The sequence below is a fragment of the Esox lucius genome, chromosome 5 (genome assembly GCF_011004845.1).
Source record: "Esox lucius isolate fEsoLuc1 chromosome 5, fEsoLuc1.pri, whole genome shotgun sequence".
Taxonomy (NCBI): domain Eukaryota; kingdom Metazoa; phylum Chordata; class Actinopteri; order Esociformes; family Esocidae; genus Esox; species Esox lucius.
The window spans coordinates 23893586-23915690 of NC_047573.1; the positions used below are offsets into that span (position 1 = coordinate 23893586).

The 22105-nt window shown below is 43.6% G+C and overlaps 3 protein-coding genes across 8 annotated transcripts in view; 2 read left to right on the top strand and 1 right to left on the bottom strand.

Annotated features, from left to right (window-relative positions):
* Window positions 1–13159, top strand: part of dnah3 (dynein axonemal heavy chain 3) — a 37029-nt gene extending 23870 nt beyond the window's left edge. The window contains exons 43-61 of the mRNA XM_020046819.2: window positions 40–163; window positions 431–587; window positions 728–871; window positions 1041–1400; window positions 1486–1792; window positions 2732–2897; window positions 3249–3465; window positions 3877–4059; window positions 5237–5435; window positions 5593–7734; window positions 7942–8167; window positions 8461–8705; window positions 8976–9092; window positions 9490–9647; window positions 9946–10113; window positions 11550–11692; window positions 11896–12100; window positions 12253–12390; window positions 12483–13159. Coding sequence (XP_019902378.2) covers window positions 40–163; window positions 431–587; window positions 728–871; window positions 1041–1400; window positions 1486–1792; window positions 2732–2897; window positions 3249–3465; window positions 3877–4059; window positions 5237–5435; window positions 5593–7734; window positions 7942–8167; window positions 8461–8705; window positions 8976–9092; window positions 9490–9647; window positions 9946–10113; window positions 11550–11692; window positions 11896–12100; window positions 12253–12390; window positions 12483–12836 — 5753 coding nt within the window. The 3' untranslated portion in view covers window positions 12837–13159. The remainder of the gene's footprint in view (window positions 1–39; window positions 164–430; window positions 588–727; window positions 872–1040; window positions 1401–1485; window positions 1793–2731; window positions 2898–3248; window positions 3466–3876; window positions 4060–5236; window positions 5436–5592; window positions 7735–7941; window positions 8168–8460; window positions 8706–8975; window positions 9093–9489; window positions 9648–9945; window positions 10114–11549; window positions 11693–11895; window positions 12101–12252; window positions 12391–12482) is intronic.
* Window positions 13160–13950: 791 nt separating this feature from the next.
* lyrm1 (LYR motif containing 1) lies at window positions 13951–17136 on the bottom strand. 4 transcript variants are annotated; one of them, XM_020046818.3, is made up of 5 exons: window positions 17045–17136; window positions 15099–15256; window positions 14611–14671; window positions 14495–14526; window positions 13951–14383 (listed from the first exon to the last, which is right to left on the bottom strand). In XM_020046818.3, exons 2-5 carry the CDS (start codon window positions 15249–15251, stop codon window positions 14267–14269), a joined length of 363 nt encoding a protein of 120 aa, XP_019902377.2. In that variant the 5' UTR covers window positions 15252–15256; window positions 17045–17136; the 3' UTR covers window positions 13951–14266. The 4 variants fall into 4 exon arrangements, with proteins under 4 accessions (XP_019902377.2, XP_010892828.2, XP_010892829.2 ...); XM_010894526.5 differs by lacking the exon at window positions 17045–17136 and adding an exon at window positions 15912–16015; XM_010894527.4 differs by lacking the exon at window positions 17045–17136 and adding an exon at window positions 15859–15878.
* Window positions 15716–21933, top strand: dcun1d3 (defective in cullin neddylation 1 domain containing 3). 3 transcript variants are annotated; one of them, XM_020046817.2, is made up of 4 exons: window positions 15716–15784; window positions 17613–17786; window positions 18176–18795; window positions 19751–21933. In XM_020046817.2, exons 3-4 carry the CDS (start codon window positions 18329–18331, stop codon window positions 20307–20309), a joined length of 1026 nt encoding a protein of 341 aa, XP_019902376.1. In that variant the 5' UTR covers window positions 15716–15784; window positions 17613–17786; window positions 18176–18328; the 3' UTR covers window positions 20310–21933. The 3 variants fall into 3 exon arrangements, with proteins under 3 accessions (XP_019902376.1, XP_010892831.1, XP_010892832.1); XM_010894529.4 differs by lacking the exon at window positions 15716–15784 and adding an exon at window positions 16143–16386; XM_010894530.3 differs by lacking the exon at window positions 15716–15784 and adding an exon at window positions 16143–16293.
* The last annotated feature ends 172 nt before the right edge of the window (window positions 21934–22105 follow it).

The window sequence follows — 22105 nt, forward strand, 5'->3', positions numbered from 1 at the left end:
TTGCACACTTTTACAGTTATTTTGTCTTTCAAATCACAGGCCGCTTCACTCGTCATTTGAATATTGTTTCAATTGACTCCTTTGACAATGAGACGCTGAGCAAGATATTCACCACCATCACCGACTGGCATTTTGGCAAGGGATTTGATGCTTCTTTCTACAGGTGGGACAAAATCTTATCTTTACCTGTAATTGAGAGGCTAGGCAGTCCTAAAGAGGAATGGAAAGTGTAAATAAAGTTATGAGTTAAGGATTTCTGTTAAAATTAAAATACCACTAAAAGGCTTGTAAGCGATAACATTTACAACAATACATTTACCAACAATCTCTTTTACTGAGCAAAGGACTCTTGATAATCTTAGTAATGGAACCAATATAAGCCTATTTGGAATAGATCCTGACCTCTGAGCTATATTGTCCCTCTGTCCAGACTGGGTAAGATCATAGTACAGGCCACCATGGCCGTCTATCAGGATGCCATGGAGAACTTCCTGCCCACCCCTTCCAAGTCCCACTACATCTTCAACCTCAGGGACTTTGCCAGGGTGATCCGCGGCATGTTGCTGAGTCCACCCACACACCTTCAGGCAAGGCCAACAGAAAGCTCATAGCCTTAGTTTACTTTTCTACAGTTTTACATGTACTAAACAGTTACAATGTAAATATGTAGATGCTGTACATTGTTCTTATGCATAAATAGATTTATGAACTGTTTCCATGTGAGCAGGAGGGAGACAAGCTGATCCGCCTGTGGATCCATGAGATCTACCGCGTGTTCTACGACCGCCTTATCGACAACGAAGACCGAAAGGCGTTCTTCAACATTGTCAAGGAGAGGACTGCTGGCTACTTCCAGCAGAGCTTGGATAAGGTTCCACAATTTTCTATCAGCATTCACAAATCTTTGTTGTTGGTAAATCATTGACTTTCGGAGATTGACCATGCATCGTCTCTTCGTCTTTGACCTTCATTTCTGTGTAAATGATTTTGAATGGACTGAATTTAAATTAATCCGTTGTCTTTCCCCTTGTTGCATGTAGCTGCTGAGCCACCTAACGCCTAGCGGAAAGGTGGCAGATGAGAACGTCCGCAGCCTGTTCTTCGGCGACTACGCCAAGCCTGATTCGGACGCCAAGGTCTACGACGAGGTCACCGACCTCCACACTCTGACCAACGTCATGGACTATTACCTGGACGAGTTCAACAACGTCAGCAAAGCGCCCATGTCTCTCGTCATGTTCAAGTTCGCCATCGAGCACATCTCACGTATCTGCCGGGTACTCAAGCAGGCCAACGGCCATCTTCTCCTGGTGGGCATCGGGGGCTCCGGGCGACAGAGTGCCACCAAGCTGGCCACCTTTATCAGTGACTACGACCTGTTCCAGATTGAGCTAACCAAGGTAAGAGGCTGCCTACCTACAGTCAGTCCTTTCCAATCTATTTCACCTTTCGTCATTTTTTTTTTCTCTTTCTGAATTCACCAAGAACTACAGCGTGTCTGAGTGGCACGACGATCTGAAGCGGTTGATGCTTAAAGCGGGCCTGGAGGGCAAGGTCATTGTGTTCCTGTTCAACGACAGCCAGATCAAGGACGAGGCCTTCGTGGAGGACATAAACATGTTACTTAACACGGGTGACGTGCCCAACCTCTTTCCAGCCGATGAGCGAGCTGACATCATCGACAAGGTGCAGGGCATCGCCCGCATGGAGGGCAAGAAAATCGATGCCACGCCGTTGTCCATGTACAACTTTTTTATTGAACGTGTCAAGGCCAACCTCCACATTGTCCTCGGTGGGTACCTTCAATGTATAAGTCATACAGTGAAAATGTTACCAGGTTACCCCTATTTTAGCACAAAACGGATTGGCAGTTGTTTTGGTGGTGCTTGGAGAGGTCAGGTAATTATGAGCAGGAGCACAAAACAATATCTGCAATTATAGTAGTCCTGTCTGAATCTGCCATGTTGGTTATTCACATTTGGCGGGAAAGGTACTTTATATCTTCGCCTGAAACAGCCTTATCTTCCTATTGGCACCCTTGTAAATCTTATCCTGTGCCTATCGGGTCCAGCCCGCAGTTTGCTATTGGCCAATTCCTTTAAAATGGCTGGTTATTTCCAACCGATTGTGCTTTTGTCTGAACAGGCATCCAATATGCTCCAGTAATTTTCATTATAATTTTTTCATTGTCATATCTCCTATTTATTCTCTGTTGCAGTTTTGTTGATAAAATCTAATGCCTTATGTACTACATTCATATCTAGGTATTTTTGTAACGTACCTTATACAGAAAGATAACGTGTCTATTAATTGTGCTTCTTTTTGTGATGCTTTTGTTATTAAAATATATCAAAAGGTACATTTTGTATGATTTAATTAGAAGTTGTTTAAGTATCATCCGAACCAACATTTGTATTTATTTCATGCCAGGGTACGCAGGTACAGAAATGAAAAAACATCAGTATCGGCCAAATGTTATAGGAATAATGGTCTATCGCTACCCAGACAAGAATTTGTATCCCTGTACTGTTACGTAATAATGACCAAAATGACAGATTCGGTTGTGATTAAAAACATTACCGATGATCTGAGTTCTTCTTGCACACACAACAGCATTCCCTGACTATACCTAGTAAAAAAAAAATAGTTGGAATAGGTATTTAGAATTTCGTGCTCAAAACATCTTTATGTTATTTATGTGTGAAAAGTGATGGTGTTTATCTCTGGACAGCGATGAGCCCGATTGGGGATGCCTTTCGAAACCGGTTGAGAATGTTCCCCTCCCTCATCAACTGCTGTACCATTGACTGGTTCCAGGCGTGGCCCAAAGATGCTCTAGAGATGGTGGCCAACAAATTCCTGGAGGATGTAGAGCTTGAAGACAACGTCAGGTTACAGTAAGTAACGGACCCCCTCATAGTATCTACCTAGAGTGCTTTCATTATAGAAAATCTAGCTAGAGGCTGTAATGGTTACAAGCCAATGGTTACAAGTTTTATGAAATTGTTACTTGCTAGGAAATTGCTACAAGCTTTGAAATGTCTAGGTGCTGCTGGACTTATTTCCATTTCTCTCCTTTTCTGCAAATAAGTGTTTGCATTGTTTCTGCACACTTATTTGATAAGGGCATGCATGATCTTAGCCCTTCTAATCACTAATGCGCTTATCTTTCCTCGAACAGTTTCATATTCACTACACCCCTCCTGGGTCACGCATTTTGTTCTAATTCAGTTTTTTCTGTCTCATAGGGTAGTGGAGATGTGTAAAACCTTCCAGGAGAGCGTAAGGCAGATGTCCGAGAGGTACTTCTCTCAACTCAGGAGACACAACTATGTGACACCCACCTCCTTCTTGGAGCTAATTCTCACCTACAAGGTCCTTCTCAACTCCAGGAGGACCGAGGTGGACACACAGAGAAACCGCTATGTGTTGGGCCTGGAGAAACTACATTTTGCTGCATCTCAGGTGCGATGGAACATAGTTTTATTTGACACAATGAAAGCCTGTTTAAATGATACATTTTGTTACAATGCATTTGGTGCAGAGGTATTTGGTACATGAGTGGCACTTTGTGTCTTACTCTAACGGGTGATTTGCAGAACAATCCCAATTGTGGGAAGTATGAGGCATCGGTGTCTCCACATTTTAATCCACTCACATACAAGAAGGCCTAGTTGAACGTGTGCAGGAAAAAAATCTATAGTTTAATTCACTAAGTTGATGCACATTGTGACAGGCCTTAAGTGTTCTGCCTCTACAATCTGACTGTCCCTGTTGGCTCCACAGGTGTCAGTTTCATTCACTAAGTTGATGCAAATTGTGACAGGCCTTAAGCATTCTGCCCCTACAATCTGACTGTCCATGTTGGCTCCACAGGTGTCTATAATGCAGGAGGAGCTGACTGCTCTGCAACCGGAGTTGATTCAGACATCAGCCGAGACAGACAAAATGATGTTGAGCATCGAGAAGGAGACAGTAGTGGTGGATGCTAAGAAAGAGCTGGTGTTGGCTGACGAGAAAGTGGCCAATGATGCGGCTGCAGCAGCCAAAGCTATAAAGGTATACCTGCACTGTCACTTTACCACACCTGAGAGAAAGAAATCTCATGAAGGGATACCCTTTTTGGTGTGAACTCTTTGTTGTCATGCTTTCCGAGTGATTCTACCTTGAACCCTTCATAAATAGTTGTACAAAGGACTAGAATCCCCTGCAAATGGTTCCACAAGTCTTTTTAGCCTTTAAAAGAAAAATATTTTTGAAAATCCATTAGATACTGTATATCACCAGGCCCTTCATTGATTGTTACCTTGCCACTGTAAATGCCCATCTCAAAGATTTTGGATTGGTTCTGTAGTGCATGGCTTTATTTTCACACTTTTTGTGTCTGAATCAAACTCTAAGAATGACTTACTTTGAATGTTGAACTTAAGCGTATAAGAAATATGAACTGTTTTTGAGACAAAAGGATACATGAGGGCAGACATTGCTATGGTGATAGACTTATTCAATAGGCTACATTTGTAAGTTGAAACTTTGAGAAATTATGATGTAAAATATCAATATTTGTGCTTCCCCACCTGAAGAAAAGTCCACCCCCACTTTTGGGTCCAGTTAATGAAGTCACCAGTGAGAACATATGTATAACAATTATAATATAATAATTTAGGGGAATATTTAGGGAAATTTTCAGTAAAATCCCAGGTGCTAGATCTCCAGGGGACCTCAAATCATCCAACCAACATTCCCAGCATCAGCAAATATATAAAACCTCAAGGGTTCCATCACACAATTTCTGAAAAATTTCCTAAAACATGTTAAGGGATGTCCCTGGGACCAAAACACTTCCATAAGACCAAGAAAAGGTTTGCTTGGACAAAACAAGAACTAGACAAAACATATAGGTGACCATTACAATAACTTAAATTTTGTGCTGGCCTAGGGAAATCCTGATTACTTTGATCATTTGGTCAGGAGTTGAAAAAACTCAGTAATCTTTGTTGCCTTCCAAAGAATAAACAAATACCAAAAATGTTCTTGGGATGAAACATTTTCTGCAGATGGAAACTGAAGTATAGAGAATATACTGTAAATTGCAATTACAATAGATTAGCTACAGTCAGCAACTTAAATTATGGAAGTTAGGTTGACTGAATCCCTGCTTGCTAGCAGCTCACACATTAGGTTAGAACTGCTAGCAAGCAGAGATAGTGTTTAGTTTACACCTCCATGTGTTCAGGATGACTGTGAGGGGGACCTTGCGGAGGCCATGCCTGCCCTTGAGGCTGCCCTGTCAGCCTTGGACACTCTGAAACCCGCAGACATCACAGTGGTCAAGTCCATGCAGAACCCACCAGGCCTGGTCAAACTGGTGATGGAATCTATCTGCATCATGAAGGGCATCAAGCCAGAGAGGAAGCCCGACCCTGGGGGCTCAGGTAAGCACTCAGTGCATAGCTATATAGCTTTAGTATACAATGATTGCCGCATTTCAATATTTTCTATTAAACTGATGAATAATTAATATTTATTCTAAACAGTTGAAACAGAGGACATTATGAAAGAAAATATGTTGTTTGGTTATTTCTGTTACAGGTAAGATGATTGAGGACTTCTGGGGCCCCTCAAAGAAGCTCCTCGGTGACATGAAATTCTTGGAGAACCTCAAAGCCTACGACAAAGACAATATCCCCGCTCCCAACATCAAGAAGATCCGTGAGAAATTCATTGACAACCCCGAGTTCCAGCCGTCCATCATCAAGAATGTCTCGTCTGCTTGTGAAGGCCTCTGCAAATGGGTGCGGGCCATGGAGGTGTATGAGCGTGTGGCTAAAGTGGTGGCCCCAAAAAAGGAGAAGCTGAAGGAGGCTGAAGACGAGCTTCGGGTGCAGATGCAGATGCTGTCAGTGAAGAGAGCTGAGCTGAAGGAGGTGGTGGACAAGCTCCAAAACCTGAACCACACATTTGAGGCTATGTGCAGCAAGAAAAAAGACCTGGAGGACAATATAGAACTGTGCTCCCAGAAGCTGGTCAGGGCCGAGAAGCTGATTGGAGGCCTGGGTGGGGAGAAGGACAGATGGACACAGGCTGCCCAGCAGCTGGCAATCAAGTACACCAACCTGACAGGCGATGTGCTCCTCTCCTCTGGCACTGTGTCCTACTTGGGGGCCTTTACCGTGGACTATCGCGTGGAATGCCAGCAGGAGTGGCATCTCCTCTGCCAGGACAAGAACGTGCCATGCTCTGAGGACTTCACGCTAAGCAACATCATGGGCAACCAGGTGTCCATTAGGGCATGGCAGATTGCCGGCCTGCCCATTGACTCCTTCTCCATAGATAACGCCATCATTGTGTCAAACTCACGCCGCTGGCCTCTCATGATTGACCCTCAGGGTCAAGCCAATAAGTGGATCAAGAACATGGAGAAAGCCAACAAACTAGCAGTCATCAAGCTCACAGACAGCAACTATGTAAGGACTCTGGAGAACTGTATTGCATTTGGTACCCCTGTTCTGCTAGAGAATGTTGGAGAAGAACTTGATGCCGTATTAGAACCAGTGTTGCTGAAGCAGACCTTCAGACAGCAAGGTGTGGAGTACATGAAGGTTGGAGAAAACATTGTGGAATACTCCAAAGACTTCCTTTTTTATATGACCACCAGCTTAAGAAATCCTCACTACCTCCCAGAAGTGGCGGTTAAAGTTTGTCTACTTAATTTCATGATCACCCCACTTGGTTTGCAGGACCAGCTTCTGGGCATTGTGGCAGCAAAGGAGAAACCAGAACTAGAAGAGAAAAAGAACCAGCTTATCTTGGATAGTGCAGCCAACAACAAGCAATTAAAGGAGATTGAAGACAAAATCCTCAAAATCCTGTCTTCCTCAGAGGGTAATATCCTAGAAGACGAAACAGCCATCAAAGTCCTGTCTTCCTCCAAGGTGCTTTCTGAGGAGATCTCAGAGAAGCAGAAGATTGCCAACATTACTGAGAAGGAGATTGACGACACACGCATGGGCTACCGGCCAGTGGCAGAACACTCCTCCATTCTCTTCTTCTGCATTTCAGAGCTAGCCAACATCGAGCCCATGTACCAGTACTCACTCACCTGGTTCATCAATCTTTATTTGCAGTCCATTGCCCAGAGCTTGAAGAGCGACACCTTGGCAACCCGCATTAAGAACATCGTAGAGCATTTTACCATCAGCATCTATAACAACGTATGTCGATCGCTCTTCGAGAAGGACAAGCTACTCTTCTCCTTGCTACTCACCGTGGGCATCATGCAAGGCAAGGGTCAAGTGGATGACACCATCTGGCGCTTCCTTCTTACCGGTGGCATTGCCTTGGACAACCCCTACCCCAACCCGGCACCCGAATGGCTCTCCGACAAGTCCTGGTCGGAAATCGTAAGAGCGTCCAAGCTGCCAAACTTAGGTGGTCTCTTTGAGCACGTCCAAGACAACATTCCTAAGTGGAAGAAGATCTATGATTCTGGGAAGCCTCATGAGGAGCAGTTGCCTGACAACTGGAGGATGCTGGTGGGGATGCATCGCCTGCTGGTGCTGCGTTGCTTCAGACCGGACAAGCTGGTGCCGGCAGTGATGGAGTTCATTGTGGACAACATGGGGCGCACCTTCATCGAGCCACCCACCTTTGACCTGGCCGGAAGTTATAAGGACTCCAACTCCTGCTCTCCGCTTATCTTCTTGCTCTCACCAGGATCCGACCCCACTGCAGGTAATTCGTTAAAGTCGTTTGTGCTGTGTTCCATGCTGTTAGCTGCATACTGGATTGATTTCTTGCCCTGAAACTTTTTAACTGAACTGTAGCTGTTTTGATATGTACAGTACATCTTTACACATCTGCATTTAAGAAGTCACGTCTTATAGGATTTTCATGAGCTCAGGACTTCATGTCAGTGCTTAACTGCCTTTTGGTGTCCAGGTCTGCTAAAGTTTGCTGATGACCTGGAGATGGGAGACAGTAAGACCCAGACCATCTCCTTGGGCCAAGGCCAAGGGCCCATTGCAGCCTTAATGATCAATGCTGCTATCAAGAATGGCACCTGGGTGGTTTTACAGAATTGTCATCTGGCCACCAGTTGGATGCCAGACCTGGAGAGAATATGTGAGGAGGTCATCACCCCTGAAAACACCAACCCAACCTTCAGGTCAGATTTGGCACAGGACAGTTTTTTCTTGAACAGTTTAAGTTTAAACATAACTATTGCAAATCGTTCCCTTGATATTTTTGCATTAATCACTTATTCACAGTGTAGTAGCAACAGCTGCTATCACCTTTTAAAGATTATATTCTTTTAACAACCATTGACCAGGCTTAAAAATGTTGACTATTTTTGGTAAAACATTATATAGTTGCTTATGATCCTATACATTTGCATTGTCTACAATTAAAACTAATAGAGTTAGAAATGAAACTTTCTAAACAATGCTACCTCGACAGGTTGTGGTTAACCAGTTACCCGTCTGACAAATTCCCGGTCAGCATCCTACAGAACGGGGTGAAGATGACGAATGAGCCCCCCAAAGGGATCAGGGCCAACCTGCTCCGTTCATACATCAGCGACCCCATCTCTGACCCTGCCTTCTTTAGCAGCTCCAGAAAACAGGAGGCATGGCAGAAGCTGCTATTTGGTCTCTGCTTCTTTCACGCTCTAGTGCAGGAGAGGAGGACCTTTGGTCCTCTGGGTGAGAATAACACTTCTGTAGCCTTTGGTCTTTTGAAATTACATTACTACTTTTTTCCAGTCACTTCTAGTCACTGAATTTGAGTTTTTATTGTTTTGGCTCATTCTAGACCTCTCTTGTTTCTTTTCTCTGGGGAATTTTTTCTCACTCTTCAGTATAGAATGTGATTAATAAATAATATATTCACTCAGCTGTTCAGTTAAATGGTCTTTTAGTTAAATGGTCAATAGTTGTGTGACTGTTATTTATTTCGCTGTGTTTGGCCCTCAGGTTGGAATATCCCATATGAGTTCAATGAGTCTGACTTAAGGATCAGTATGAGGCAGATCCAGATGTTCTTGGATGAGTATGAGGAGATTCCTCTGGAAGCCCTCTCCTACCTAACTGGTGAGAATCACCAACCCAACTCTGTGGGATAGCAGAGAGCAAAGATAGTCACCACTATATTATTTGAAAAATACAGTTGATTATATTTATTAATTTGTTTCTTTTTGAGAGATAAAAAGACAATTAATGTATGGATGTGAGTCAATGTAAACATTTATTTGAAGGTTTTTCTTTGATTTGGGGGTGGGTCGAAGCGCATAGCAGAGTCACTACTTTTTCAGCAGGACCGGCATTTTTGCTCCTCAACTGAATACCATGTTAATGGAAATTGAAGGAGAGCAGTAAAAGACCATTCTCTGTTTGTACATTATCAAAGCATTGGATGATTTCCTAGTTCGAATTAATGGAAGACCGAAAGTACACGTTTCACTCAGGTCTCTCCCTGTATCTCTCTCAGGTGAGTGTAACTATGGTGGCAGGGTGACGGACGACAAGGACAGGCGTCTACTGCTGTCTCTATTGTCCATCTTCTACAACAGGGACCTGACAGAGCAAGAGGGCTACCGCGTGTGTGAGGGAGACCTGTACCATGTCCCCCCTCACGGCCCCTACCAGGTACCCCAGTCACCTCTGTAATCATCCGTTCATCATACAAGATAGTTGACTGTGTCTTCTTTATCCGGCAGTATTTAACTAATGACAGGTTCAGGTTTTGTCACCTTCATAGGATCAGGTGGTATCGTTTTTAGATTAGGATTCATGGTAGAGTGATATGATTCTACATCTGTGGTTTTTGGCTATTCCTAACTCAAGGTCCTTCACTGCTCATCATGTATTGCAAGATACTGGTAATAATTAAGTTATAATTACTACAACATATATAGTGTATAATTTAGCTGTTTGTCTTTTAAAGACCTATGTTGATTACATCCGTAATCTACCCATCGTGGCGGAGCCTTGCGTGTTTGGACTCCACAGCAATGCTGACATCACAAAGGACAACCAGGAGACCAATCAGCTGCTGGATGGAGTGCTGCTGACTTTGCCCAGGCAGACTGGAGGCGGGGCTAAATCCCCTCAGGTTAGTTGAAGAGAGGACATGTTTTCGGTGTTAACCAGAACCTGTACATTCTCTCTGACTCACATTATTTTTGGGATATGGTTATATAGTTCTGGTGCCCCAGAACAAGCCACAATGGCTTCATTTCAAAATGCTAAAAACAATATGTACACAAACAGCGTCAAATGAAACCATAGAATCTACATCGATCAGCCATAACATTATGACCACTGACAGATTAAGAGAATAACACTGATAATCTCATTATCATGGCACCTGTCAGTGGGTGGGATATATTAGGCAGCATGTGAACATTCTGTCCTCAACGTTGATGTGTTAGAAGCAGGAAAAATGGGCAAGCGTAAGGATCTGAGGGACTTTGACAAGGGCCAAATTGTGGTGGCTAGATGACTGGGTCAGAGCATCTCCAAAACTGCAGCCCTTGTGGGGTGATCCCAGTCTGCAGTGGTCAGTACAAAAGTGGTCCAAGGAAGGAAAAGTGGTGAACCGGCCACAGGGTCATGGGCGGCCCAGGCTCATGGATGCACGTGGGGAGCGAAGGCTGGCCCATGTGGTCCGATTCAGCAGACAAGCTACTGTAACTCAAATTGTTGAAAAAGTTAATGCTGGTACTGATAGAAAGGTGTCAGAACACACAGTGATTGCAGTTTGTTGCATAAGGGGCTGCATAACCGTAGACCAGTCAGGGTGCCCATGCTGACCCCTGTCCACTGCCGAAAGCGCCTACAATGGGCAGTTGAGCATCAGAACTGGACAATGGAGCAATGGAAGAAGGTGGCCTGGTCTGATTAATCACGTTTTCTTTTACATCATGTGTCTGGCCGGGTGCGTGTGCGTCGCTTACCTGGAGAACACATGGCACCAGGATGCACTATGGGAAAGAGGCTGGTGGAGGTAGTGTGATGCTTTGGGCAATGTTCTGCTGGTAAACCTTGGGTCCTGCCATTCATGTGGATGTTACTTTGACATGTACCACCTACCTGAGCATTGTTGCAGACCATGTGCACCCTTTCATGGCAACGGTATTCCCTGATGGCATTGGCCCCTTTCAGCAGGATAATGCGCCCTGCCACAAAGCAAAAATAGTTTGGGAATGGTTTGAGGAACACAACAACGAGTTCAAGGTGTTGACTTGGCCTCCAAATTCCTCAGATCTCAATCCTATCGAGCATCTCTGGGATGTGCTGGACAAACAGGTTTGATCCATGGAGGCCCCACCTTGCAACTTACAGGACTTAAAGGATCTGCTGCTAAAGTCTTGGTGCCAGATACCACAGCACACCTTCAGAGGTCTAGTGGAATCCATGCCTCAATGGGTCAGGGCTGTTTTGGCAGCAAAAGGGGGACCTACACAATATTAGGCAGGTTGTCATAAGGTTATGGCTGATCGGTGTATATTTCCTGTAGGACTTACGATTTACCTGTGATTTTTAAAGGAAGTGCTTGATGAGCTTGCGGAGGACATTTTGTCCAAGCTGCCAGCAGACTTCGACATCCAGATGGTGATTCTCAAATACCCTGTGATGTACGAAGAGTCCATGAACACTGTGCTGAGGCAGGAACTGATCCGCTTTAACAGGTAATCATCATGATGCGGAATAAAGAAAACGCTAATCCACCAAAACTGAACTGTTATAAGGATTACTCTATTTCTCTGACAAAAGGTATATTTGTGTTCTCTGGTTACTCTGTGGTCCAGCCAGACATGATGTAGTATGCTAATTCAGCTATGAGGAATTTGGGACAGGCAGTCATGTTGATTACTATGATCGACACCCTCAGGCTTACACAGGTGGTGCGCATCAGTCTGATAAACATCAGAAAGGCACTCAAGGGACAGGTGGTGATGTCTTCTGAGCTGGAGAGCGTCTTCAACAGCATGGTGGTGGGCAAGGTGCCAGCCATGTGGGCGGCCAAGTCCTACCCATCTCTTAAGCCACTGGGCAGCTACGTGTCGGACCTCATCACCAGGCTAAAGTTTCTACAGGTCAGTTTCGAACATTCAGAGAGTAAGCTAATCCAGAGCTGTCTTTTTTACATGAAATTAAATAATAATTTGAGGGTGTCTTTGCTGTGATGCTGCTACTTTTGAAAGGCTGAAACCACCTATGCATCTGATTTGGGATGTGTGTTTTACAGGACTGGATCGACAACGGGCCACCTCCAGTCTTTTGGCTGTCAGGGTTCTACTTCACACAGTCTTTTCTCACTGGAGTAGCTCAGAACTTTGCCCGCAAGTACACAGTCCCCATAGATTTCATCGGCTTTGAGTTTGAGGTAAGAATATGAACCACGGTGTCCACCTCCCCTTATCTTAATGAACATCAGCTATATCCGGGGGATTCACAATTTAACCCATCCTCTGTCAGGTGACCGAGCAAGAAACACACATGAACGAGAAGCCCGATGACGGCGCATACATAAAGGGGCTGTTCCTTGAGGGGGCACGCTGGGACCGGGAGAAGATGGTAATCGGAGAGTCCCTCCCCAAGATCCTCTTCGACCCCCTACCCGTCATCTGGCTCCGGCCAGGGGAGACGTCCAGGTTCCTGCATGAGAACATCTACGTGTGTCCTGTGTACAAGACCAGTGCCAGACGTGGAACCCTGTCCACCACCGGACATTCCACCAACTACGTGCTGCCTATTGAGCTGCCCTCAAACCAGCCGCAGAAACACTGGATCAACCGTGGTGTGGCTTGTCTCTGCCAGTTGGATGACTAGGCAGAAACAGACACCTTGCAGGGTGTCACATAAAACGAAACACAAATAGCCAATGCAGTCTTTTAAAAGTAATATTAAAAAACCAACATGTATGCTGGGCATTTGCCACTCGATTTCTTTATATTTGAGGAGATTGCAAAGGCAGTCACCGAGGTTGTTCCCCTAAACCGGTTTACATTAGTTGCACAAATGGTGTGTTTAGATGTGTGTTTCATGATCTACATCTCGATCATAGCATTGTTTTGGTCATACATGAAATCTTATCTCCTCATGATCTTTCATTTAACCTCCTAAGACCTGCGCTTTGGTGCAGGAAGCCTAAAATGTCCACATATGTGGACACAGGGTCTCAGGAGGTTAAAACTCCTGAGACCAAGGTGTTACGCTGCTATATTATTGTGCTGGGGGATATGAGGAATGCACTTTTCTCAGTCTCCTCCAGTTTTACATTTTAGGAGATGAGGTCCTGGTCCACACATGCGGAGTACCTGGTTTGGGGGGCCTGTTGCTGTCCCTGTCCATCTGGTCATACTTTTGACCTAGTCGAGAATCAAATAGACTCTGGATTTAGCCCAGAGAAATGTATTTATCATTCCAAATGGACTCTTAATATCTCACCCGGCACAGCCAGAAGAGGACTGGTCACCCCTCTGAGCCTGGGTCCTCTCTAGGTTTCTTCCTAAAATTCGGCCTTCTTAGGGACTTTTTCCTAGCCACTGAAATCCAACACTACTGTTGTTTGCTCCTTGGGGTTTAAGGCCGGGTGTCTCTGTAAAGCACTTTGTGACAACTGCTGTTGTAAAAAGGACTTTATAAATACATTTGATTGATTGATTGAAAACTGAATACTGGTACATTCCTTGTTTTTCTCTTAAGAGACTAGTTATCTTTAAACTAGGGATAGTAAGACACATTTTTGTTGTTATTTAAAATAAATAGTTGATAACTGAAAGTGGTAGTAAATGGATGAATCACATGTGGTGTGTCTATGCACTTTAATTCACTTTACTGAATAAATCCTTTAGTCTATTTGTCTGCCGAAATCCTTTAGTCTATTTATAATAATAGATTTCATTCGACTTTTTTAAATGTCTTTAAAGCATCAACAAAGTGGTGTTTATAAAAAATATATTTATTGAATAAATAAATGTACATTAATATATAGATTCATGGCTGCTTACCTTACAGAACATAGTGCTGACATTCACATAAATAACAGCTTTTTTTCAGAATCAAATACATACTTGTGACAATGTTTTGTACAGATAAGAGTATTGGTTGCATTAGGGCAAGACAATGAAATGTGTTTGATGAACATTGAAAATGTTTATTTCTCCTATACATAAGTCATATACTTTCAATTCCTTTTTATATCTGCATGTGCCTCTAATCCAGTCCTGAACCATGCAAAAGAATATACAATTAATGTATCAACTGTCTTCATCATGTGACTGTAAGTAAACTGGGTTAGCCTGCTTCCTCATGCGCTGCTGTGCTTTCAACTTCCTGCCTTTCTGGGTTGCCAGTCCCATTATAGGCAGATGGATCTGAAATACATGATAAAGAACCCAAATAAAACCAAGACATCTGACAATAGAAAAACTACACAATTGTGTAAATCAGATAAACATTGGTTTTGGTTTTTAAATCTAACTTACAGGTCTTGGATAGGGATTCCTGTAATGAAGACCTGTGAATCAGATTGTGAATTATTTAGATATGCTACTAAATTTAAGAATTCCAAATGTTTAACAAGGTGGGTGGAAACACTTACCAATCTCTATTCTTGCCACGCATTCATCTATGCACTTCTTTATTGATTCAGTGTCTGTCAACTGAGATTCACAAAATTTAGACTGAATATTGTAGCAAACCAAGAGGATACTGAATTGTAAAACTCTCATCTATTTACCAAATGTTTCTCACTTCCCAATTTTGTTAGGTCAATCATGGCCTTGGCTCTCATTGCAACAACTCCAATGTACATCTTAAAAAGCGGTGCTGGTTTTTCTTACACTGATCACTCAACAAGGAACTATGTTTCCACAAGCACCTGCTAGATGTGAATGCATTCCCTAGCCAACAACCACAATTGAGCTTGCAAGCACCTAATTACTGCAAGTAGTCAAAAACAACACAATGAGCCAATTAAGTTCTTAACTTGCATCGGTCTACCCTCAGTGATTCAAAGCCAATTATTTTGCCATCCTTCGGTTGACCCACAGGCAATATCAATACGCCATCAGACAAAGTTTTGGTTACCTGTTGGTTCTGTCTGAAGAGGGTCTGGGCCTCCCGAACAATATATTGTCGTTCGCCTTCAGTGTTTTGAGGGAGTGTGGACTGCCATCCACGAGCGATCCGAAATACCCTCATATACAGTGATAGAACCTGATTACGTGTGGCTGCTGTCATTTCGTCTAAAAACAATGCAAAGCAGAGAATCGAAAATATGCATGAGTAAATGGCGTTTCAGCAGTCTCAACCAAACCATCCAGACAGAGATTGGGCATCGTTAAAATAGATGTGACCCCCACTAGTAAGAAATAAACGGATAGGGGACGGCATTTATTATATATATATATTTAGATTAGTTAGGGCTGTGAGTTTAAGTATAGTTTCCATTACACTGATTTGAATAATTACGGAATAAAGTAGGTTTAATAATGCATAATACCCACACCCCCGTTTCAAATAACAACTACACTAGGTGGCGATAAAACATTAAAAATTATTATTGTACCCAAAGGTAGCTAGCTATATGGTACCTTTAAAACTACAGAATATCACCCATAATATTCTTGCTCTTGTGATTTTAAAACCCATAGCTGTTATGTAACATTAGGTAATAATGAAATTAACAGATATTCTGTCAAGTAAACCTAGCTTAAGCGTAACTAGTGAGAGAGTGCTAATGCTGACACGAACTGCCAGGGTTATAAGCCAAGGTAACAACCTTTCATGTTATACTAGAAATCTATATGGTTGGAATATCAAAATTGTATGTCTACACTGCACTAACCGCAAGTCAGAAAAGTGATATAAAGAAATTAAAGCATTTATTTCTTGACCTACCTGCTACGTTATCTTATTATGAACATGTCGCATTAAAATTACGATTACAACTCAATACTGACGTAAAAGAGGTGTGTTCGCAACAATCATTGTTGGAAAGTCGCTAAAAAACATGCATTTTCCCACTCATTTGTAAAATTTTCCTTCATATATCAGATCTATGCTTATTCCTGTTTGATGCATTTTAAATAGATAAGCTAGTCCAGTTGACAGCGTCAACAATTTTGAACAAAATGCAAACTGGGCAGAGACATTGTTAGCGTTGCTCTCTAAGCATTAGCTTTTCTCGCAGTCTGTCTGGTGCTCTCTGCGGGGAGGAAGTGATGCAGGGAAAATTCTCTTAATGTCCACTCAATGACTAAAGGGGAAACACAAAGAAACTGTAAGCCTTTCGTACTGGTTCATCTGAGTTTTGGGATTTAGCAGTGGATTTGAAGTAAAAGGCAGTTGTTTGGGGTGGTTGTTTGCCAACCAGGTACGTACTTATCAGGCAAAAGTGAACTAAAACGCTCGTTTTTTATGATGCTGACTAGCGTTAGCTTAGTTGGCTAGTATTATAGCTAGCTAAGTAAGTGGAGCGGTTTGGTTGTCTAGGCTAACTTAGTAGCTAACTATTTGTTTAGCTATGTAAGTTAATGTTATTGGACTCATGAACTATGTAATTTTTTTCGACATTCAACTATTGAAACAGGGTAATCAGTGTTTCTTGTTCACCCCCTTGAAATAGTTTCTAGTTTATGTAGAATACTTGTTAGCTATTGGTAACTTTGCAGATAGCTAGCTAGACTAGCTACCTGCCTACACGATGATGAATAGCTTTACCGTTAGCTGAAGTAGCTAGTCAGCCACAGACCAGGTAAGGGTAATACTGCGTGTCGACGTGTAGTTAGTTGTATCAGTCATTTTAATTAACTACCGTTATCATACCATGTTGTTGGCAGGTCAAACTAAAAATGTGTAGCCAACAGTCAGATGTTAGAGCTACAGTTAGAGTAGAGCTACACAGTTAACTAACGTTAGTCTTTCACGGATGTTTGCTGACAGCGTTTTTTAATAGGTTAGTTGCTAATTGTTAGTAAGTTGGATTACTTTTATGTATTCCCTCACGGGCTCGGTGCATGAAAATACATTACCGCTGTGGTCATAGTTAGCTTCTGTTGGCAATAAAACTACATTTGACTTTAAAAAGATGGGGTGAACATGGTCGAAGGAAGGGTTTCAAGGAGGTGTTTTGCCTGTACATGTCCACACGAGGAACGAGATCGGAAGTTTCATTCCGCATGAATCAATGTGATCAGATGCGGTTCTCTTGTAGTTAAATCACCAACTCAAGAGAAACAGGCAAAAAGGAAAAACCTTGCCAGTTGAACAAGAATGTACAAGTACAGTAACTAGCTTATGAACCCTATGGTAGATGGAATTCTTCGTGACAATATAAAGAATACATACAAAATATTTCAGGTGTATGTAATCAAAAGCTCTCTACCAAATTAGCGTTACGGCGGCATAAAACGAAAGACGTTTTGTAAATACACTCATACTACCTGTAGTAGTTTAATTGTTGTCATGTCTGTGGAATGCATTCATTTCTATTTTAAATGTATTGACGTAAAGCTACGCGTTTTTAGAAAATGGGTGAATTGTGGTGGGAATATTCTGGAACATTTCATAACTGAACTATATCAAATTACTAATCCACAGCGAGATCACAAACTACATCTACATGTGGGCGAACGACACACCTGTATCACATTCAGCTCAAGGTGACAAGATGCGGTGTGTCTTCCAGCATTGCAGATGTTAAGGTCTCTACAATGGAGCAGAAAAAGATGACCCCTTCCTCTAGAGTGGTCAATGCATTTTGAGGAAGTGTCTGTAAGTACAAGTACATTTCTTAGTACCTCTAAGCTATTCTGTTAGGGTATGGTATAGGTTAGTAGTGTGTTCATGGAGTGTCAATGGTAACCAATGTCTTTTGATTTCTGGTAATCCATGCTATATAAATCTCCCCTCTATACGTGTTTTGTACTTACACAGCCCTCCGGTTTGATTTGAACCCTCCTTCACTCAATGGTACACTACCAGCCTAAAAAGTTGTGCTACCAGGGTAATGCTTCCAGAAGGCACTCCACCTTTCCTTGGTGATGATGTAGCAATTGTATGATCTTCGTACAATTTACATACTTAAGCATCTAGCAGTTGTTCTCTCTAGTAATTACTTTAAGCGTCGTGGCTCTTGACTCTTGTGACTCACTGCTCCACAGATTTGGTGACACCGTGTGACTATTGGGACTCCTCGGTAACAGGTCCAGAGGGCATGTTGAGACATCTCACCGGGCCAGAGAAGAGGCGTCTAGGGGGGGCAGACGGGGCCTGAAGGAGGGCAGGACCAGACTGCGAGGACCAGATAGAGAGACATGGGCCAGTGCGTCACCAAGTGTAAGAACCCATCGTCCTCGCTCGGCAGCAAGAGTGGCGACAAAGAACCCGGGTCCAAGTCCCAACCCAGGAAAGGTGTGGGCACCGGAGGCAGGGGAATAGGGCACAAGGAGGAGCACAGTGCCCCATCCAGCAAGGCCTCCAGCGAGCCCATATTCAACGGCACCAAGGCATCAGACATGGATGTCACCGTGGAGACCGCTATGACTCCAGTCTCCACCATGATGGGGGAACAGAGGAAAGAGGAGCGGCCGGCAGACGGGGAGGGCCCGTCCTTGCTGCGCATCGAGGAGCTCTTCCGCCACTACAAGGACCCGCAGGAGGACGCCATCTTGGAGGAGGGCATGGAGAGGTTCTGCAACGACCTGTGCGTGGACCCCGCCGAGTTCCGTGTGCTGGTCCTCGCCTGGAAGTTTCAGGCGGCCACAATGTGCAAGTTTACCAGGTGAGTGATGGCTTTTGGTGGTATGACTGAGAATACTGTTACATTGATGTGTTGTTGCCTAATATTCAGAAAACATGAAGTTAACGGCTATTGGTTAAAAATAGTTCATATTTGCATCTTACATTGTTGTGGCTGATTCAGTTATTGTTTCTTGACCTCGGACCAAATTCTAAAATGGCCACAGCTTCCCCTGCACGGTGTTCCGTAGCTTCCTCCGTCACTCTGTGGAGTGAGGCTGGCCACCCCACCCCCACTCCTCTCATCTTTCAGTAGCTCTACAGCTCACACTTGCTTGTTGACAGGTAGTGGGCACTAGGGAAAACCAATCAGGCTTTGACACTGCCCACTGCAAAGACAACGTACAGCGGAGTGTGCCGTTCTCTCATCACTTTCTTCCATCGATTCTCATCAGATTTTATACCTACGCCGCAAATGTGGCCCGCCACCATAATTTGACCTGATAATAAACTTTCTCACCTGACTCACTCGGAGCCAGAAACTTTGAGACTTTTTCTGTAGCTTTGCCTTTCAGCCCTGGTCTGATTTATTGCCTGCTGTGTTAATGGGGGCAGAATGGGGGCAAGGCTTATCACAGGACATATCTGGCCAGTGCGTCATACGGTAAAGTCAAAGTAGCTCAGTGTGGCGCAGTGACAGGATGTGGTCAATGTAATCTCGGGGGGCATCTTGCCCCCCCCCCCCACCCCCCCCATGCAGTAAAGTCTCCAGGCGTGCTTTAAAGGTACAGATATGTTTACTTCATGTTGTGTTCATCAGAATTGCTGGTAAGACTTTGCCTACTGAGCTGTTGACTTGAAATCGACACAGTTGTCCCTGTTCCTGAAAGTGAAAGCAGCAGATGGGTTGATCTGTGGGGTTTTATGGGCCAGAGTCAAAAGACTGACGTTGTGTTGTGGTCTGTAACAGTGCCCTCTCTGTGTCCAACCGTCTGTAGGAAGGAGTTTGTGGACGGCTGCCGGGCGATCCAAGCCGACAGTCTGGAGGGCATCTTCTCTCGCTTCCCCTGCATGCTGCTGGAGGCGCAAGGGGAGGAGAGCTTCAAGGACTTGTACCGCTTCACCTTCCAGTTTGGCCTGGACGCCGACGAGGGCCAGCGTTCGCTGCAGCGCGACATTGCCATCGCCCTGTGGCGCCTGGTCTTCACGCAGGACACGCCAGCCATCCTGGAGCGCTGGTTAGACTTCCTGGACGATAACCCGTCAGGTGTGCGGGGAATCTCGCGGGACACCTGGAACATGTTCCTGAATTTCACCCAGGCCATCGGGCCGGACCTCAGCAACTACAGTGAGGACGAGGCCTGGCCCAGCCTGTTCGACACCTTCGTGGAGTGGGAGATGGAGCACAGGAAAAAGGAGGAGCAGGAGGAGCTGTTGAAGAGGGCGGTGGAGGAGGAGGAAAGGGGACGCACTAAGACTGACGAGAGCCTTCCCTCCAGCACAGACAGACTTGAAACAGAGGGAGGACGGGGCTCACAGACCTTGGGTGACCACTGACTAATGGACTACGGAATTTTGGGAGGGGTGGGCAGGGTCTGACCTAAACGTGAACTGTACATCTGTGAATCATTGGATGACAAACTAGTATTACCATGACCGTTTTTCCTCTCCCTTTCAGTTGGATTGGAGGGTCCCTTGCACCCTGCTTTATTTCTGGTTTGTGAAAGGGCTCTAAGAACTTTTATTGTTTCATGCACTTCTATTTAAGTTATTTTTATTCTTTTAAATTAGTCATTTGAACATGTGGTCCATTTTTGAATCTTTCCCCACTCACCCTAAACTTGCAAAGAAAGCTCAGTATATACTTTTTTGTTGTTTTAAAGCAGGCGCCTGTAAGCTATACAAGTTTCCAAGGCTCTTTTTACAGCAGCTTAGATTGGCCTGGAAACACTGTTAATTGGACATCTTAACCAAATACCTAGGCCTGAAATAATCATATTGCATTAAGAAGGGAAATTGGGACAATCAATTTTGTCCTTAAATGACACCTTTTTACTAGAACTTCAGCTTTACCTTTTGGACTCAGTGAAATTAACTTGATTCAAATTATTTTTCTTTTTTAATCAAAAAGCTTTTACAGAATTTGTGTGGATGAATTAGGTTGAAGCATGGACTTATTTAAAGGGTTCTATCCTGAGCCTATATATCTATTGCCATGATTTTTTGAAGATGTGATTGTACTTGAGTTTGCATTTTGTCCTTCAAATGAAAAATCGAAGTGACAGTGAAATGACCGATTCCTTAACTATTTTAATTAATATTTATCTAAATAAAAAAAATTGGTTTAGGCTGTATACCAATATTCCTTTTCAAATGTGTTGATTTCTTGGAACATGATCCTGCCCTTTTTACCTTTTTTGTGCAGTATAATTAATGAAAATTTGCTGAGTGCCCTAGGCTGTGATAGCGTCTTTGCTTATGCTAACAACCAGGGTTTGAATAGATTTTATTCCATGGCCTCTGTCCCTTTAGTGTTCACAGATCGCAAAAGACTGGAAACATGCTAACAAGATGGAATTTGCCGCACTAAGGGATTTGGAGCTTCTGCTTTAAGTTAAAGCTTGCACACCTAGTGTTTTTCCAGTCTGTGCACACCCGAGGGTAGGTGGGGTTATGGCTTGGCCATGGTCTTGTGCATACACAGATTTACTGTACCTGCGCCACATTCAGGTCTGTTGGGTTGGGGAGCGTAACATAAAGCTTTTGTAATGTTTACCTTACCAAACTAAGCAATCTTACACAATTGGACAGCTATTCGCTCTAGGTTTGTGGGCATGTCAAGAGTTTGTGTGTGGGCTGGTAGTGATGGTTGTGTTAAATGCACAAAACATAACAACCCTCCTAGTTGCCATGCTTGAAATGCTCTTGTTTGTGTCTGCAGCACTTTGTTTGAAATAATTCCAAACTGTTGAATGATCTCGAACGTAGCCCAGGCCATCTTGTGACTGGATGATTGTTAACCAGGTCTATTGGCTTATTTTGACTCTCCATAACTGGGTTTTGAAAGTTCAGGAGGGTGCCTGTTGTGAGGTTTACATTGACAATGGTTTCATTTCAGAGCCCTTTGCCCTTTTTATATAAAATACATTGATTTGTAATGAATAAAACAGTGTTCAACTTTTGATGGTGGACCAATTAAATGTGGTTGGAGAGTTTTCATTTTTTGTGGTATGATTGTCCTGCTCTTATTGAGGTTTGCATTATTATCCCCTTCTGATTTACTGCTTTTGCAGCAAATACCCAGTGGCTCTCTTGCCCTGATTTTTAGATTGTAAATTATTGCATCATAGCAA

What these genes read in the sequence shown, in the direction of transcription:
- lyrm1 (XM_010894525.4), bottom strand. Translation starts at nt 15,662, where the DNA reads ATGGGTTTTAAAATCACAAGAGCAAGAATATTATGGGTGATATTCTGT. An exon ending in GATATTCTGTAGTTTTAAAG is followed by an intron (nt 15,257 to 15,604) that starts GTACCATATAGC and finishes CATTGTTTTTAG; the next exon opens with ACGAAATGACAGCAGCCACA. An exon ending in GGAATCCCTATCCAAGACCT is followed by an intron (nt 14,384 to 14,494) that starts GTAAGTTAGATT and finishes CATGTATTTCAG; the next exon opens with ATCCATCTGCCTATAATGGG.
- dcun1d3 (XM_020046817.2), top strand. Translation starts at nt 18,329, where the DNA reads ATGGGCCAGTGCGTCACCAAGTGTAAGAACCCATCGTCCTCGCTCGGC. An exon ending in ACAATGTGCAAGTTTACCAG is followed by an intron (nt 18,796 to 19,750) that starts GTGAGTGATGGC and finishes AACCGTCTGTAG; the next exon opens with GAAGGAGTTTGTGGACGGCT.